This window comes from Pelophylax lessonae (genome assembly GCF_965119305.1).
Source record: "Pelophylax lessonae genome assembly, chromosome: 5".
In the NCBI taxonomy this organism is placed as follows: domain Eukaryota; kingdom Metazoa; phylum Chordata; class Amphibia; order Anura; family Ranidae; genus Pelophylax; species Pelophylax lessonae.
This window is the reverse complement of record NC_138772.1, coordinates 180,160,862-180,180,559: the sequence shown is the minus strand read 5'-3', so window position 1 is coordinate 180,180,559 and position 19,698 is coordinate 180,160,862. Positions and strand designations below refer to the sequence as shown.

The window sequence follows — 19,698 nt, the reverse complement described above, 5'->3', positions numbered from 1 at the left end:
ATAGATACCCAACATGTCATGCTTCAAAATTGCGCACGCTCACAGAATGGTGACAAACTTTGGTACTTAAAAATCCCCATAGGCGACATTTTAAAAATTTCTACAGGTTGCTATCTTAGAGTTACAGAGGAGGTCTAGGGCTCAAATTATTGCTCTTGCTCTAACGATCGCGACGATACCTCACATGTGTAGTTTGAACACTGTTTACATATGTGGGCGGGGTTTCCGTATGCGTTCGTTTCTGCGCGCGAGCTCGCGGGGACAGGGCACTTTAATTTTTTTTTTACTATTTATTTTATTTATTATTTTTTATTTTTACACTGTTTTTTAAAAAAAAAAAAAAAATTGATCATTTTTATTTCTATTACAAGAAATGTAAACATTACTTGTAATAGAAAAAGGCACGACAGGACCTCTTTTTTGTGAGATCTGGGGTCAAAAAGTCCTCAGATCTCACAAGTACACTAAAAGATAGAAAAAATAAAAAAAAAAAATTAAAAAAAAATTAAATAAAATGAAAAAAAAAAAGGGACCTTTAAACCAGTTGCTAGGCAATGACGTTTGCCGTAGCTCCGGTCCTCCAAGACCATAGAGTGAAGTGAGGGCAAGCTTGCCCTCACTCGACATCTTGTCTGTGAGGATCTGGGACCGGATCGTTTTCCCCACTGCCGGCGGGTCCGGTAAACGGGGAAAAGGACCAGAATGCAGCGGGAGGGGGGGGGGGCACCTCTTCCGCCACCCCAGAAGGGTGATCCGCGGCGAATCCGCCGCTGGGACCACCCTTATCGGAAAGCCAACCGTCCACCGTTTAAAAAAATACCAGGGTTATGGCAGCTATCTGCTGCCATAACACCGGAATTTAGGTTTAAACGGACGACGTATATAAACCTTTTTGGACTTGGACATGGTGGCTGTATGAAGGGTGACAGGTGCTCGGGTACTTTGCTGGGCAGGTGACAGGTACTCTGGTACTGATGAGCAAGTGGCAGGTACTCGAGTACTCCGATAGGCAGGTGACAGGTACTCGGGTACTCTGATGGGCAGGTGACAGGCAGGTGATAAGTACTGATGAGTAGTACTGATACTGATAGGTGATACTGATACTGTACTGATGATGGGTACGGATGATCAGTACTGATACTAATAGGTGATAGGTACTGATGGGTACTGATGAGTACTGATGAGTAGTGATGGGTAATGATGAGCAGGTGGCAAGTACTCGGGTACTTCAGGTGTCAGGTACTCTGATGAGCAGGTGGAAGGTACTCGGGTACTCTGTTGGGTAGGTGACAGGTACTTGGGTACTCTGATGGGTAGGTGACAGGTACTCGGGTACTCCGATGACGGGTACTCAAAGTACCAGAGTACCTGTCGTCAGAGTACCCGAGTACCTGTCATCAGAGTACCCGAGTACCTGTCGTCAGAGTACCCGAGTACCCGTCATCAGAGTATCCGAGTACCCGTCATCAGCGTACCCGAGTACCTGTCATCAGAGTACCCGAGTACCCGTCATCAGCGTACCCGAGTACCTGTCATCAGAGTACCCGAGTACCCATCATCAGAGTACCCGAGTACCTTTTACCAGCCCATCAGAGTACCTGTCATCAGAGTAACCGAGTACCTGTCATCAGAGTACCCGAGTACCTGTCATCAGAGTAACCGAGTACCTGTCATCAGAGTACCCGAGTACCTGTCATCAGAGTACCCGAGTACCTGTCATCAGAGTACCCGAGTACCTGTCATCAGAGTACCCGAGTACCTGTCATCAGCCCATCAGAGTACCCGAGTACCTGTCATCAGAGTACCTGATGGGCTGGTGACAGGTACTCGGGTACTTTGATGGGCTAGTGACAGGTGCTCTTTATTGGGGGGGGGGGGCAATCAGTGTGTTTAGGGTGCACTATGATTGGTAACTAGCTGTTACCACAATCTCCTCCTCACACAGGATCAGTGTGTGAGGAGGAGAACACGGTGACAGCTAGTTACCGTGTTCTCTGATGACATTTGTGACCGGTTGTGATTGGACACAGCCGGTCACGTGGTAAAGAGCCAATTTCATTGGCTCTTTACCTAGATCGGGGATCGACTCTGTCCGAGGGACGAGCCTCGTCCCCGATCGCCGCGCTGCGCGCCCCCGGGGGCGCGCATTAAGGAAGGAACGAGCGGCTCGCGCTGGAGCCGCTCATGTGATCGGCTGTGACTGACACAGCCGATCACGTGGTAAACAGCCAATTTCATTGGCTGTTTACCTTGATCGGGGTTGGGCTCAGTCCGAGGGACGAGCCTCACCCCCGATCGCCGCGCCGCGCGCCCCCGGGGGCGCGCAGTAGCGGGGAGATCCGGGCGCCGTCATATGACGTCCGCCCGGATCGAGAAAGGATTTGTACCGACGTCATTTGACATGACGCGGTACGGAAGGGGTTAAAGCTGAACTCCAGGAAAAGTAAAATTTTGCAGTAGAGCTGCCCATGTATTGCAAGGGTTAACTGCTTGTTTATGTCTAGGGGGATGGATTAAGGCAGTTTTACTTACCTGATCCACCATTCTAGCAGGCTCCTCTGTACTGTTAGACTGGTCACTGCAGCCTATTCTCCCCTGCACTTCAGGGGTCTAAGGTCCTCTGACATCATCAAGCCCAATGCAGAGTCAATGTCTCTGCATTAGACATGAGGATGTATTTGTTCCCCTACTCTAAAGCTCAGGGGAGCCATTTTGTGCCAAGGAGTAGAGGAATATTCTAGAGCATGATAATCTGGAAACACAAGCATTTTCAATGAAAGGTAAAAAAAATGGAAAGATATGTGGGTGATTTAGTCATACCACAGTGTAACCAAAAAGATCTACCTACTCTCTAAAACTTGCAGCTTGAAAACATTAAAGAAAATAGTGACATTGTCTAAAAGGAAAGCCTATGGTCGGAGTACCACCTTATCTTTGTGGACCACCAAATAAGGTGAGCTGACGGACAACGCTGCCAATTTAGACACTCTGTGGGCAGAAGTGAAAGCCACCAAAAAGCTAAACTTCTGAGACAAAGCAAGCAGAGAAATCTCCCTAATGTTCTCAAAAGGAGGCTTCTAAAGAACAGAGAGTACCAAATTCAGATCCCATGGAGGTAGCGGAGATAGTCTCGGGGGAGCCTGAACGAAAGTGCGAATCAAGGCATGCGTAGCTAGCGGGCGTTGGAAATACATAGTCAAAGCCAACACTTGGCCTTTGATAGTGTCCAAAGCCAGCCCCTTTTTGTAGAAAGGCCAAGACCCTAGCTACTGAGAACAAGCGAGGGTGCACCTTCAGTGATTCACACCATGAAATGTACGATTTCTACGTACAATGATAGATCTTCCTGGAAGTCGACTTCCTGGCCTTCAATAGTGTAGGAATCACTGAGTCAGAAAGACCTCTATCTCTCAACACCTGGCTTTCAACAGCCATGCCATTAAAGCCAGTGACTGTAAAGCAGGATGGAAGAATCAGAACCAGAATCTCGGCCACCTCCCTGGCCGCCAAGACAATCTTGGTGCCCCCCTGATTGATGTAAGCCACAACTGTCCAATCGAATCCGAACCGGATAATCTTGCATAAGAGTCGACTCTTGGCTCAGACAAAGATTTATTGCTCTGAGCTCCAAAATCCTTTATCGGTAGTTTTGACTCTTCTACTGTCCAGGTTCCCTGAGCACAGAGCTTTCCCAGCACCCTGCCCCAGCCCAAAGTCTGTGGTCACCACCGTCCAAAACAACGCAGAAAGGACTTGCCCTGGCTTAGTGCTGGTGACTGAAGCCACCATAACAGAGCAGACTTTGTGTTGTGGCTCAACCAATCAGATTTTCCAAGGACTACGGATCCTTGTTTCACTTTACAAAAATCTCCCTTTGTAGAGGTCTTGTGTGAAACTGAGCAAATGGAACCGCCTCGAAGGTTGATACCATCAGACCCAACAACGACCGAATTGCCCCCTGCAATTTCTGCAACTTGTTCTGGGGAAGAAAGACCCTCGCCAAGGCGGAATCCAGAGTCAGGCCCAAAAAACCCAGTCTCATTGAAGGCATCAAGGCGGATTTCTTGAAATTGATTTTCTATCCAAACTCTTGCAGGGTTCTGACAGTGATCGATAGATCGCCCAACAGGGCCAAATGAGAGTCCGCTCTCAATAGAAGTTCATCCAGATACCCCAATACCACAATTCCCCATTGGTGCAGCAATGCCAACACCTGGGCTAGTACCTTGGTAAAAACCCTGGGAGCGGAGGCGAGACCAAAGAGCAACGCTATGAATTGATAATGCTCCTTTACTACGGCAAAGCAAAGAAACCGCTGATGCCCAGCGTAGATAGGGATGTGTAGAAATGCGTCCTTGATATCTTTGGAGGCCAAGAAGTCTCCCTGGTGTCGGAATGCCACTACCCTGCGGATGGATTCCATCCGAAAAACTTCTGTACCCGCACAAAGCTGTTCAGAGCCTTGAAATCCAGGATTGGACGCAGCTTGCCCTCTTTTCTTGGCACAGTAAACAGGTTTGAATACAACCCTTGAAAGCGTTCCTGAGAGGGAACCGGCACAATCACCTTTTGTGCAAGCAGATCTTGTACCGCCTCTCGTAGATCCCTTAACCGGTCTGCAGATAAATGCAGATTGGACGGGAAGAACCTGTCCGACGGTCGAGAATGGAAATTAGATCTTGTACCTTGATCGGATCAGTTTGTGAGCCCATTTGTTCTGAATCAGGGAAGTCTATGGTTTCTGAAAGAAGCAAAGACTTCCCCCCCACCCCAGAAGTGGGTGAGGGCACCCCTTCATGCAGACAAGGATTTGTCTGCAGAACAGGACTGCCCGGTCTATTGATTTACCTGACCATGGCTTCTTGGAACCCCCAGAAGACCTGAAAGGCTTTCCTTTTTCTTGCTACCCGGAAGTACGAAAAAGCCGCATATGAGCTGTGAAGGATGGCCCCCGCATATGACGTGGCGCCTTGGCCTTAGAGGATTGAGAGAGAAGAGTACTCTTCCCACCCGTAAGCTCTTTGATCAGTTCATCCAGAGAAGATCCAAACAACCTCTCTCCCATAAAGGTAAGGTCAGTCAAGGCCTTCTTTGAAGCCTGGTCCGCCGACCAGCTTTTTAACCACACCATGTGTCTAATGGCAATCCCCACTAGACACCCTGGCCACTAGAGGGGCCGCATCCAAGGATGCATCACACATGAACACAAGGGCTTGAGCCATCTAGTTAGGGAGCTCAATCAGCACAGGGGGATCGGTTCCGATTCTAAGTTCCCCTTAAGTAACTTCAATACTTTTGAACACAAAATCTACCTTTGACACCAGACTTTCCAGGACTGCTGTAAAAGCAGCCACACTGAGGGGGTCTGTAGGTAAAACATTGTCCTGGGACTCCATTTTTCACTGATTAAAAAAAATGCAGTGTCACTTTAAAAAGATCATAAATCTTGATCCCACCGCCGCACTAGCGGTAACACAAATCCCAATCCAGTACAATCTGATAGCAGAGTGAGTAAGGAAAACCTACAGGGGACCCCAAAAACATTACCCAACCACTCAGGAGGCTTGCTGGAACGTTCTGCTAGATCAAAAGTGTCATGCCTGTTGCCTGTCCAGCAATCTGAACTACAAGAAAATGGCCGCCCCATGCATTCATATGGGGAACTAACAGGAAATGGCTGCCCATACATTGTCAATGGAAAATAAGCACAAATCTATAGCAAAATGGCGGCCCCCAGGGCGCGCATTCCAGTCTCCCAGGTTTCCCAGACAAGTGGCATCGGAAGGTCCTTAACAAAAGACCCCACCAGGTCAGTCACCCCCCCACAATTACGCCGCAGCGGCCATAATATTACTGCCCCCCCCCCCCAAGCTAGGAACCTACTAGGGGAAGAAAGGGGAATAACTGGGGGAGGGCCTGGTATGTCCGAGAGGCCAGGGGAACCAAGGGATCTTCCGAGGGTCCTACCATTCACAGGAGGGGGCCCACGCCCACCCCGAGACTGCCAGAGGATTGGCGGGACAGCATTACTCACCATACCATGGTATCAGGTGGGCACCGCTCCGAACAGACCACCTCCTACCCAGGGTGGGGGTGCTGCCAGCCAGGGGGTACGTTGCAACTCAGGGCGTTCCAGGTCGTCACGTCCCAGCAAGACCGTCCACTCGCAGGCTTGTCCCCATCCATCGGAGCTCTGTCGTGGCGAGGCCTAGTGCTGGACTATAACCTGCTCAAGCTCGCTGGCCTGGCTGGGAGATATTAAGGATCTAGATTATCCAGTCCGAAACCTCAGCCGGCTGTTGCTTGTAGTTCTCCAGGAACCCTAACTAGTAAATAAAAATTACATATAACAAAAATGGCCCTTTTATATAGCTAAGACCGAAGTCCCAGCAGGGAACTAGGTCCTACTCCTAAACTAGGCAGAAACAAACTGGAAGCTGTAGCAGAGTGTGTGGGGTTATGCCTGCAGGGGCAGCCACATAGGCGTGGTAAAGCTTTTTCCTGTCTAGTGTCCTATTCCTGATGGGAGGAGCATAACCCAATGGTCTAAGAAGATATGGAGCTGCATCTGTAAATGGACGATTGAGAAATTTAGCTTTTTGGCCACAACCATAAACGCTACATTTGTAGAGGAGTCAACGTGGCCTATGATGAAAGGTACATCATTCCTACTGTGAAACACGGAGGTGGATCGCTAATGTTTTGGGGATGTGAGAGCTACAAAGGCACAGGAAATTTGGCCAGAATTGATGACAAGATGAATGCAGTATGTTATCAAAAAATACTGGAGGAAAATTTGCATTCATCAGCCTAGAAGATGGGACATACTTGGACATTCCAACATGACAATGATCCTAAACACAAGGCCAAGTCGACCTGTCATTGGCTACAGCAGAATAAAGTCAAGGTTCTGGAGTGGCCATCTCAGTTTCCTGACCTCAATATCATTGAGTCACTCTGGGGAGATCTCAAACGTGCAGTTCATGCAAGACAACCCAAGCATTTACAGGAAATGGAGGCGTTTTGCCAGGAAGAATGGCAGCTTTACCATCTCAGAAGATAAAGAGCCTAATCCACAAATACCACAAAAGACTTCAAGCTGTCATTGATGTCAAAGGGGGCAATACACGGTATTAAGAACTGGGGTATGTTAACTTTTGATCAGGGTAATTTGGGTAGTTTCTGTTGTCATTATGATTTAAAAAGTGCAAACACAGTTGATTGATAATAAATGGCTTCAGCCAAACACTAACCATGAGTGAAAGAAAAGTTTTTGTGTTCTCATTCATATTCTCTGAAAAATGGTCAAGAAATCATAAATTCTGCCAGGGTATGTAAACTTATGAGCATAACTCTACATCCTTACTGCCCCGACAGTGAAAAACCCTCTACGCTTCTCCTCCAATTTCACTGAGTGGCCCCATGTCTTCTTATACTCCTTGAGACTGAATAGTTTATTCCCTATGCTAGAATCGCCATTGAGGTATTTGTATATCGCTATCATATCTCCTCTCAAGCGTCTCTTCTCCAGGGAGAATAAGTTTGTTTGTAGTCGTTCTTCGTAACTGAGGTCCTCCAGTCCCCTTATTAACTTTGTTGCCCTCCTCTGGATTCTCTCCGGTTCTCACACATCCCTCCCTGAGAACTGGTGACCAGAACTGGACGGAATACTCCAGATGTGGCCGAACCAGAGTTTTATAAAGTGGCAGGATTACAGTTTTATCCCTTGATGAAATTCCCTTTTGTATGCATGCTAATATATTAATTCTGCTAGCTTTGCTTGCTGCAGCTTGGCATTGCATGCCATTGCTGAGTCTGTCATCTACTATGACCGCCAGATCTTTTTACATTCTGGATTCCCCAAAAGGTTCTCCCCCTAGCGAGTAACTTGCATTCATATTTTTAGCCCTCAAGTGCATTACTTTACTTTTTTCAACATTAAACCTCATTTGCCATGTAGTTGCAGATGATCACAACTACATTTGAACATACTGTTCAAAGTGCTGAATTAAAAAGATTGTCTTAGAGTTCAGAAAAAAGGGGGCAGAGAACTGAAATTACACTCTGCAGAGCTCAGTGAGGAGAAGTGTGAGAGCTGATTGGAGGGAAGAGACAAACCCCCCCCCCCCTCCATATAGCACTCAGGAACAGAGCTGAGGCTGTCAATCAGCTGAAGATCTCTCTTTCTTTCTCTTTTTCTCTTGGTGTCAGGAAAGCTTGTCAGAAGTGATTCATGCTGATAGCAGAGGGAACAAAGCAGCAGACAGAGATGGCACTTAATGCTCTTAATTGAGACAAGTACGCACTATAGAGGGAAATGCTTTTTTAATATTTCATGTCTGAGGTTTAAAACCACTTTAACTTCCACAGAACATAAGCTACATAGTTAGGCAGGGTTGAAAAAAGACACAAGGCCATCTAGTTGAAACAAAATTAGAAAACCTCCATATATACTATCCTATATCCAGTTGATCCAGAGGAGGGCAAAATAAAAAAAAACGAATAAAGCATGGTCCAAATATCTGTTGCAGGGGAAAAAAAATTCCTTTGTGATCCCCCAAAGTGCAATCAAATATTCCCTCAATCAACTACCCTTGGTGGTATTTCCAATAAATGTTAGTGCTCATGTATATTTTGTGAATTTAGGAATGCATCTAGCTCTTTTGAGAAAAACAAATCTACCGAGCTGGCCAGAACTAGGTTTTGAGGGAGTATATTCCACATATTCATAGTTCTAGCTTTAAAGAAGGCTTTCTGTATGTGGAGGGTAAAGCTCTTTTTCTCCAGACATACAGTGTGCACCTTTGTCCTCTGTAATGACCTGAGAGTTAATAACACGAAGTACACTAAATGGACCACTTATGTATTTATACATGTTGATCATATCACCTCTTAATCCCCTCTTCTCGAGAGAGAGAATAAATTCAGTTCGGCTAATCTTTCCTCATAGCTGAGCTCCTCCGTGCCTCTTATCAGTTTGGTTGCCTCTCTCTGCTTTTTCTTCATTTCCCCTATATACTTTTTGTGAACTGGTGACCAAAACTGAGCTGCATATTTCAGATGAGGTCTTTCTACTGATTTGTACAGATCCTTGTCCACCACTGGCTTCCCCCACCTGTTCTCCTCCTAGAAAGTATGTTGCATGCATTTTTTTTTAGACCTCAGTAACTTTACATTTATTAAAATTAAACCTCATTTGCCACATCATTTCTTAATTAAATAGTGAGTTGAGGTTGGCTTGTAAATTGGAGACATCCTGTAAGGAAGTTAATGAACTGCATAGCTTCGTATCATCTGCAAGCACTGAAATGGTACTTTTAATCCCAGACAGTATATCATTTATAAATCAGTTAAAACACTGAACCTTTGTGGTACAACACTAATAACCTTGGACCCCTGGTGCCAACCGGAGGGTCAATAGCCGCAGGTTGGGCAATAGCATTAATCTTAAATAGCATTAATCTCTACTAACCTCATGTAATATATTCCCAGTTCCACTTTGTGTTGTGCAGCATATCCCCAGCCAAATATGTAGCATGTCTACATTCTCCAAACCCCATTTCCTCCACCCAAAAGTGGAACTTTCGCTCTTTTGCTTCCTCCAACCCTCCGGTGCCACATTTGGCACCTTACATGGGAGAGGGGAGAACAGGAACCTGTTTTTGTTTTCGCCATCCCTCGGAAGTTTGTCTCCCTCCTCCTTCCCCCGCCGCTGAGCTAATATGAATGCGCAGCACGCTTCGAGCATGCGCAGTAGGGACCCGCCCTTGAAGCCGCAAGGCATTACTGCCGGGTTCCTTTACCAGCAATAGAGGCGGCAACATCCGACAGCCGATGGAAATATTGGCTGTGGTGCCGACATCGCTTGACTCCAGGACAGGTAATGCCTCGTTTCCAATGAGCGGTACGGTAGGGTTCGGTACAGTTCAGTACGGTTCGGTACGGTACACCTTGATCAGGCTTGCGTCTCCACCGCCAACAGTACCTCAAAAGTATTGCTCCACCCTGTTGGTACAGTACTAATGTGCTTGGTACCCCAATGAAAGGGTACCAAAAAAAAGTGGTACAGTTTGGAATTAGGGTACCATTTACAACTTTTGACAATGGAAACAGCAAAAGTTGAAAACCGTACCGAACTGAACCGTACAGCTCAGTGGAAAACCGTACAGCTCAGTGGTAATAGTGTCCTAATATTAAAATTCAGCAGCTACAGTTTGTGTAGCTGCTGACTTTTAATTTTTGGAGGGGGTGGAGGGGAAGGCGGAACTCTGCTTTAACTTTCACATTAGCCACTTGTGAGGAAATGTGTCAAACACTTTGGCCAAATCCAAGTCTACTATATCCACTTCTTTGTCCATGTTTTGACAGGTGACTGCCTTGAAAACGTGCGTCACTGACACCTAAAGACAGAAGGCCCAGGAGGCACTAAGCGCCCTAGTAGAGTTTGCCTTGACAGGGAAAGGAGAAACCTGACCCCTGATGGATTAGGCAGGAACCACCGTCTGTCTGAGCCATCTGGAAATGGTCACAGAGGAAGCAGACAACCCTTTTTGAGGTCCATCCGTGAGCAAAAATAGGGAGTCTGACTTCCTAAAAGACTCCATAGCTGCTAGGTACACCCTAATTGCCCAGACCACATCCAAAGCATGCAAGGCAATATCCTTCGGACATTTAGGCCTGGGACACAGGGAAGGCACCACAATGTCTTCATTCAAATGAAAATCAGAGACAACCTTTGGAAGGAACGACGGACAGGGGCGAAGAACCACCATCCCTGTGAATCGCCAGGTAAGGTGAATGACAGGATAATGCCGCCAGTTCCGACACCCTGCGCGCAGAAGTGATAGCCACTAAAAAGGCCACCTTCTGTCTGAGACAACGTAAGCAGGGGAATCTCCCAAATATTTTGAAAAGGAGGCTTCTGCAGAGCTGAAAGCACCAAATTAAGATTTCAAGGCGGCAAAGGAGGCCACACTGGAAGAACCAAATGTGGGACACCCTGAAGAAAGCCATGCACCAGGGAGTATGTGGCCAAAGGTCGTTGGAAGAAGACTGCCAAAGCCGACACCTGGCCCTTGATGATACTCAAGGCTAATTTCTGTTCAACCCCTCGTTGAAGGAAGGTTAAGATCCAAACCACCGAGAAGGAGCAAGGAAGAACCCCAAGAGACTCACGCCACGCAATGTACGTCTTCCACGTATGATGGTAGATCTTCCTAAAAGTAAATTTCCTAGAATTCAACAGAGAAGGAATCACGGACTTAGATAAACCCCTATCCTTCAGCACCTGGCATTCAACAGCCAAGCCATTAAAGCCAGCGACTGTAAAGCAGGATGGAAGATCCTCCCTGAGAGGAAGCTTCAAAGGAATGTCAGCGACCAGCCGCACCAGATTGGCGTACCAAGCCCGGCTAGGCCAGTCCGGCGCCACTAAGATGACCAAAATCCCTTCTGCCTCGATCCTGTGTAGAAGTCTGGGCAGAAGCTTGAAATGAGGGAAGGTGTAAATCAGCGGTTACTGACCCCACGGGGGCCACCAGCACTTCTGCGGTGTCCGCCAGAGAATTCTTTGACTAAGCCACAAACCTCTGCACCTTTCTGTTGATCTGAGATGCCAACAGATCCACCTTGGGAGTGCCCCACCAGAGACACAGCTGATGAAACACCTCCAGATGAAGGGACCACTCCATGTGGTCCACGGCGACCGACTAAGATAATCCGCCTGCCAATTTTTCACCCCGGGAATGTGTACGGCAGAGAGGGCTGGAATGAACTGTTCTATCCATCTTAGAATCCCTGCTACTATCAGAAGCGGCAGGACACTTCTTGTGCCCTCTAGATGATTGACATAAGCCAAAGTGAATGCGCACTGGACAAGCCTGGACAAGACGATCTCTCCAATGATCCAGACACAGTCTGATAGCTCAGAGTTCCAAGACATTGATCCATAGTTTGGACTCTCCCTGTGCAGAATGCTTGCCGAGGACGCCTCCACAGCCAGACAGGCTGGCATTCATGGTGACCACTGTCCAATACAAGGGAGGAAGGATTTTCCCAGCCGAAGCACCGGAGAACGAAGCCACCATATTAAGGACTCCCTCATTCCCCGACTCAGCCGGATCTGATTTTCCAAAGGCTGGGGAGTCTTGTCCCATTTGGTCAGAATCTCCCTTTGCAGGGACCTCGTATGGAACTGTGCAAACGGAACAGCCTCAAAGGTAGTCACTATCAGGCCCAGCACCCGCATGCGGCCATCTGTTGGACAGCAGGAGACTCCATTCTGAACTTCTGTACCTGTACAAAGCAGTTTAGTGCCTTGAGGTCCAGGACTGGACGCACTTTTCCTTCCTTCCTGGGGACTGTGAACAGGTTTAACTAAAAACCCTGAAAACGTTCCGAAGTCAGATCCAGGACATACACCCCTTGAAGGAAAAGGTCTTGTACCGCCCCTAACAGGCCCTGTAAGCTGTCTGGGGACAGGCACAAGTTGGAAGGAAAAAAAATCTTCCTGGGGGGATAAGAGGCAATCTCGAACTTGTAGCCGGACCAAATAACTTTGTGGATCCACTTGTCTTGCACCAGGGAAGACCACGGGTCTGGAAACCAACAAAGAAATCCCCCCCACCTCCAATATGTTTGAGGGCGCACCTTCACGCTGAAGGAGCCATGTCCACAGGTCTGGAGAAGACCGATCTTGGTTTGCCAAACCAGGTTCGTTAGGATCTTCCTGAAGAGGCCCTGAAAGGCTTCGAGACCTTGTCAGTTGACCCTGAGGGATAAAAAAACTTCTTATGAGGTTCCTTGCCCTTAGTAGCCTGTGAGACCTTTAATGATGTCATCCAGAGTAGCTTCAAACAGGTGGTCTCCTTGGAAAGTAAGATCAGTCAAGGCCTTTTTTTGAAGTCTGATCCACAGACCAGCACTTTAGCAAAAAGCCATGCAGAAGGACCACTGCCAAAACAGAGAGGCAAGCAATCAGGGAAGTCGCATCCAAAGAGGCATCACAGATAAACTACAGCCCCTGGACCAACTGGCCCGCCAGCTCGGCAAAGGCAGGGGGGAGCTCCAAGTCACAGCGTAAGAGCTTAGCTACTCTGGCAGAGTTTGCAACACTAGGGCAATGGTGAATACCGGCCTCATTGCCGAACCAGCCAGAGTGTACATATGGTGAGCCACAGTCTCTGCCTTCTGGTCAGCCGGATCCTTAAAGGCCAGAGACTCTTCAACCGGAATCATGGTTCCCTTGTTTACTCTGGAAACCGGAGGGTCCACCACTAGTGGCACAGTCCACTTCTAAAGAAGGGACTCCTCAATGGGGTAACGCCTAGCAAAGCGCTTAAGGACCCCACGGGGACACTTTACTCGTCCCCACTCTTTAGCGACAATCCTGTCAAAATAGGCAGGGAAAGGAAACACCTTTGCCGCTCTGAATGGCATGTGAGTGCTAAAGGGTACCTGCGCCTCTGTCACAGCTTCAGCTGCGTCCTCCATCTTCAGGGTCTCATGCACAGATACAATCAGTGCATCCACCAGCACCTTTTCATGCTCGGTTGCAGACGTAGAGGAAACATCCTAACTATCAGAGGATTCCAGGCACCTGGTTGTAGACCCTGTTTGGGTTGATCTCTGGAAAATTTTTAGTTGTGTTTTGCCTCCGCCCCTTAGAATCTGGTGTGGGGTGTTGGTTGGTTTCTCAGGCCAAGAGGGTGGGACTTTTTCATCAAAATAAAGTCACATATATTGCACCATTGTCACGGAAACTCTTTTTCCAACTTAGCATTTCTTCTATGCACTTTGGGTCTGTAACCCAAACACCTTACATCACCACGAATGTCTTAAAAACTTTCTTTATTTGAATATACAATTGTATCTGCAATAAATTGCAATCATTTATTTTACAAACAACTGTGTATCCTTCACTTGCCCGTAAAAGTCCCACCCTCTTGGCCTGAGAAACCAACCAACACCCCACACTTGGTTGTAGAACCCGGCAGGGTGACCCACGTCCGTGGCGACCGAATCCGATTCAGGATCAGATGAGGCAGATGAGGCAGGGGGCGCTTTTTGCTAGCACGTCGACTGCATGCCCCCGCCATCTGGGACACACGGGACTCCAGGACCGCCGTCAGTGCATGGATGGATGGTTGGGACCCGGAGGGCCCCCGAAGCCTCAGAGAGGGGATCAGGTGAGGAAATGTGCTCCAAAGACTTCATAAGTCACTAGGGAGACCCCACAAAGAAGTGTAAAGACACTGCTAAGGGACAAGCCCCACCGCGCTGGCAGCACCACCCAGTCGCCAGTCACAAAGCACCAAGCGATCCTCAGCAGAGAGGAAGAGGGAGAGGACCCCACCAGACTCACCACCCACAGAGACCAGCACCTGCAGCCACCAGGATAATCTGCACTACACGTGCAGCAATCAGGAAGATTGGGGGTCCGACCGTCCCAAGGAGGGGTCCTTGTCTACCCTAAAACCCTCCAGGGGGAGAAGGGGGACAGCTATTCACCATACCAGGAACCAGGCTGGCACTGCCCCAGTCAGAACCTCTCTCCATAACAAATGGAGGGGCTGTTGGCCAGGAGGAATGCTGCAAATTGGTCCAAGACCCGGTGTAGGCGTTTAACCCGCAGGCCAGCCCCCATCCAGTGGGGCTATATTGCGGCTGACCTAGCGCGGAGCTAAGGTCTGCGTGCGCTCAAAAGATCCCAGCAAGGAACTAGGTCCTTACTCCTGACTAGGCAGAAAAAACTGAGTGGCTATAGTAGAGTGAGGGAGTATACCCCCTGGGATTGCCCATGGGTGCAGCCAGAATTTTTTTCTGCCTAGTGTTCTACTCCTGTAGGGGGCAGTATAATCCAAAGGTTATGAATATCAGAAGCTGTGTCCATCAAGGAACAAAGAGAAATTACATTTTTGTTTTTGGATTCACATATACGTTACATTTTTAGGACCCAGGCAAATATTAATTTGAAATCCAGTTATTTATTAAGTATAGTTAGGGCAAGGCTGAATTTAATAACCCCTATTCGCCGCAGTATACACTTGCCTAATTATTGAATACTTACTCTGTCTGAGTATGACTCTTCAACCCCTTTCACACAAAGGATCGTATCAGTTTTTCAGGTGGACCTGAATGGACCCTCCATTTACCTCTACAGACTGGCGGGTGTAAGCAGACTTGTGTGCTTTTACACCCACCTCCCTCCAATTCGATGTGGTCTGCTAAAAAAGAAAAAAAAATAGAAGGGGATCTGTATCTCTCCGTCTAGGCGGATCAGATCGCAGGGCATTTGCGTGTAAACGGACAGGGGAGTCCGCCGTTTACACCTGGCTGCCCATAGAGAAGAGTGGGCTTGGTCTGTGTCCGCTCAGTTTGAGCCCACTCTGCTCTATGGGTGGCTAGGTGTAAACAGACTCTCCTGTCTCTTTAAACTGAACTGCCCTCAGGTCATCCACCTGCACTACTCAGGACAGCAGGGGATCAGCAGACAGATCCTCTGCTGATCAAAACGTAGTCCATCCCCTGTGAAAGGGGCCTTAAGCTTGAGAAAGGTCTCCAGCACTCAGACAGTTCCTGCCTGTCAACTGCCTAACCTCACATACTGTTTCTCAGGTCCTGAGGGTAGTGTGGAAAGTCAGGCTGTTGACTTTGGGTGATCTCTGAGGCAACAGATAAGTAAATAATGTTAAATAGGGAGAAATAACTGAAAACTTTTAAATGTAAAAACACACAGTTATAACTATTTAAAACATAATATTCAAATACTCATTAAAGCAATTGTGACCGGTTCTCCTTAAGCTAATCTTCTGCATATGCATTACAAGGACTACAGCTCCCCTTTAAACACTGCAATAATAACAGCCTACTAGAACATTTTTCTGCTTTATAACTAGGCTAATTTGCTGGTGGTGAAGGCACAGGATAAAATGAATACTGACAAGATGATGGGTTTTCATACCGATATCGCTGTGATCCTAAGAGAATCAACAGTGGAATGGGTAAAAAGATACCACAGTGCAGGTCCAATCTCTCCAGTGATGAATCCTTGGACATGCGAAGTGATCGTAGTGCAGACATTTTCAATTATTTTGGCAGTCACATGATGAATGATTGGCTCTTCCTATAGAGGAGAAAAAACACATAAATATGTATTATATCCGAGCCTCACGTTTACAGAGCAAGACAAACTCCCAGGAGCCCATGAACCATCTGTTTATGTTTACTTCACTACTACAGCTTAATATAATATTTCACTTCAAACTTCATTTAAGGTCATAAAATGAAAAAAGTACCCAGATGCTGTGACCATTTTTTTTTTTTTTTTTTTAAATGTTAGTTGTTTATAATCAGGTATGTAGATGATATGGTCATTAAGCCACTGAGAAACCACAAGTTCCAGTATGTTAGAGCTAATCAGCATTTCTTTTGCATAATCTACGCTGGTACCTGTGGTCACTTAAAAAGTGATTTTGTATTTGAGAAAACAATTAAAGTGGTTCTAAAGGCTCGCCGTTTTTTTTTTTTTTTTATTTATCTTAATGCATTCTCTGCATTAAGGCAAAAAACTCCCCATTACTTTAATCACCCCCTCACCCCCCTGTCAACTTACCTGAGCCCGATCTCGATCAAACACTGTGCCTGTCTTCAACAACTCTCTCCTTTCCCTCTGCTCACAGACGCAGCAGTGGGAGCGATTGGCCCCTGCTGCTGTCAATCAAATCCTGTGAACAGAGAGTGGGGGGCTGAGCTTAGTCATGCTGTGTGTGTCAATAGACAAACACAGCACAGCTCAGGAGAGAGGTGTGCCCCCAGAGGAAGCAGATTCCTATGGAGGTGCACCAAGAGGAGCACAGGGCGAGGTTCACGGTCGCTCTGTGCAATACCACTGCACATAGAAGTTAAGTATAACATGTTTATTATATTATTATTTTATATTAAAAAAATAACTTTACAAAGACTTTAACTACAAATTGTAGTTATTGCACATTTTTAGTGCATTCCAACAGTTTGCTTTGGATAACAGATCAACATTTGCTATACCTTATCTGTTTATTTGTTATAGTTCAGTCCAGTGTTCTAATGACTATTGGCATACAGTATGTTCTCTGTGATAGTCCTGGGATCACCTTAAAATAATATTAAACCCTCAGTTTGTTAAAGAGGTTGTAAACTAAGTTAATTTTTTTTTTTTTTTACAAGCTGAAAGAGAAACACATAATGAGCTAGTATGCATCGCATACTAGCTCATTATGAAATACTTACCTTAGAATGAGCCCCCGCCGTGCCGCCCGCTTACCTCTATGACGGGCGACATGTCCAGTCGCCCGTCTTCCGGGATCCGGGCAATCAGATGGCCGGATGCCGCGGTGACGTCACAGGGGGGCTTTGAAGGAACGGCACCAGCGGCCATTCCTTCAGAGCGCATGCGCCAGTGACGTCACTGGCTGCATGTAAGGTAAATATCTCCTAAACGGTGCATGTTTAGGAGATATTTACAGTACCTATAGGTAAGCCTTATCATAGGCTTACCTATAGGTAAAAGTGTGAGGAGGGTTTACTTCCTCTTTAAGTACATTCAGCAGCCAATTTCATTACTTGAATATGTTGAATATGCAGCTTCTTTATCTTTCAATCCTTGCCTATGTTCCTGTTTAAGTTGGCACCATGACCGCTGCCCCAGGTTTCCTATTTAATTATTTCTAAATTAATTTAGGCCAAAATGTATTCTTCTAAATGTCTTTGGCAAAAAAAAAAATCCCAATAAGTGTATATTGACTGCTTAGTGTGCATGTTATAGCATCTACAAACTATGGTATATATACTGGAATTTTTATTATTTTTTTTGTTATACTGTTGATGGCGGTGATCAGTGACCTATATTGGGATGGCTAATCTGACACTAACTGACACTGAGTGGGAACTAGCTGCCACTGACATCACTAGTAACACTTACACAGTGATCAGTGCAAATACTATACACTGTCACTATACTAATGACGCTGGCTGGGAAGGAGTTAACATCTAGGGTAATCAATGGGGTAAATGTATGCCTAACAAGTTATAATGTGTGTAATACATGCTGATTTTTACTAAAGATCTTTGCTTCTTATCCCTGTTTTGCAGAGAGATCCTTCCCTCTTGATTGTCAACACAGGGCTCCGGGCTGTGATTGGACACGGCTTATCAGCAGGCCCAGCCATTAATTATTGTTACAATCACAGCAGGTATTAGGGGGGGAGCACATGCTAGTACATCACTTTGACTGACTGTCCACAGTGCATTGCGGGCAGGCGGCCTGCAAGTTAAGTTCTGTTGCCAGGGGCGTGGCTTAGCGATGGCGCTGTGAAGACACGCTTAGTGGAGCTCCGTGACCTGCACCGGTGATCAAGCCCTTATCAGCCAGCGATATTCCCTTTGCTCTCCATGCCCAGCAGTGCTCAACCCCTGAGGTCTCCGGCGCTATCTCGGGGACCTGATATCTCCTCATACTTCCTCCGGCACCTGCCTGCTCCGTCCAGCCGAGCGGCCTCCAAGATGGCGCCGCCGCGCCCGTCCACTGCAGCTCATGCCGCCAGCAAGAAATCCGGCAAGGTGGCCCCTCCACAGCTTCTCTCGCAGGTGCCTTCTCCTCTGAGTCCTCCCTCCCCGATCCTGACCCCCGACCTGCCTCTTGCGGATTCACCTCCTGTGCCGGCCTCCTCCAGTCAGCCACAGCACCCCCCCGCATCGGAATGGCGGGAGATGCTTTCCCTTATCCCCACCAAGCAGGACTTCACGGAGATGGCAGCTTCCATAGTGACCCAGCTCTCCCATGAAATCAACACTTTGAAGCAGCAGATTGACGGGGTGGATGCCAGGGTGGAAGTGGCCCAATCCTCCCTGTCTTCTAGGGTCTCCGCTCTGGAAACGTCCCAAGCCCTTTTTCAGAAACAGATGATTACCCTGCAGCAGGACGATGAGAATCGCAGCCGCAGGAACAATATTCGTCTGTGGGGGCTCCCTGAATCCACCCAAGGCCCTGACCTTAAGGCCATTGTAGTGGCCATCTTCAACCAGCTGCTCGATCGCCCTGCCACTGAGGCCATTGAGATCGACCGAGTCCACAGGGTTCAGGCCCCCCGCAGCTTTGGAGCGGACCACCCCCGCGACGTCCTAGCCAGAGTCCATTTCTATTCCCTCAAGGAGGAGATCATGCGGAGGGCCTGGTCCAAGGGCCCATTAGACTTTGATGGGGCCACTGTTCGATTGTTCCCGGATCTGTCTCGCCTTACCTTACGGATGAGGGCCGTCTTGAGACCCCCCCTGGAGTCAGTTCGCTCTGCCGGTGCTACCTATCACTGGGGCCATCCTTTCCACCTGGTGGTCCTGAAGGATGGGTCTCCCTACGCTCTCCGCTGGCCTGACCAACTCCTGGAGCTCTTTTCGTTCTTGGGGATCCCCCCAATCCAGGTCCCTGACTGGCTGAGCACTCCCTGGCACCAGGGTGCATCGAGATCCTCTTCCCCAAGACCTCAGCGTCACCAGAGGCGCCGTTCAAGATCCACCAGGCGAAGAGATCCGGAAGACACTCCTGCATCCCACGAACTGTAGGACCCTCCAGGCGGTACCCCCCCTTTTTCCCTGATTGACTGATGGTCCCCTGGCCCTAGACAATGTCTCTCCCTTGCCCTCACCGCCACCCCCCTGGGTGGCCTA

General features: G+C 47.7%; 1 protein-coding gene across 1 annotated transcript in view; it reads right to left on the bottom strand.

Annotated features, from left to right (window-relative positions):
- The window catches only part of ULK4 (unc-51 like kinase 4), a 1,112,493-nt gene that overhangs the window by 749,395 nt on the left and 343,400 nt on the right, over positions 1-19,698 (bottom strand). The window contains exon 20 of the mRNA XM_082258381.1: positions 15,962-16,123. Coding sequence (XP_082114507.1) covers positions 15,962-16,123 — 162 coding nt within the window. The remainder of the gene's footprint in view (positions 1-15,961; positions 16,124-19,698) is intronic.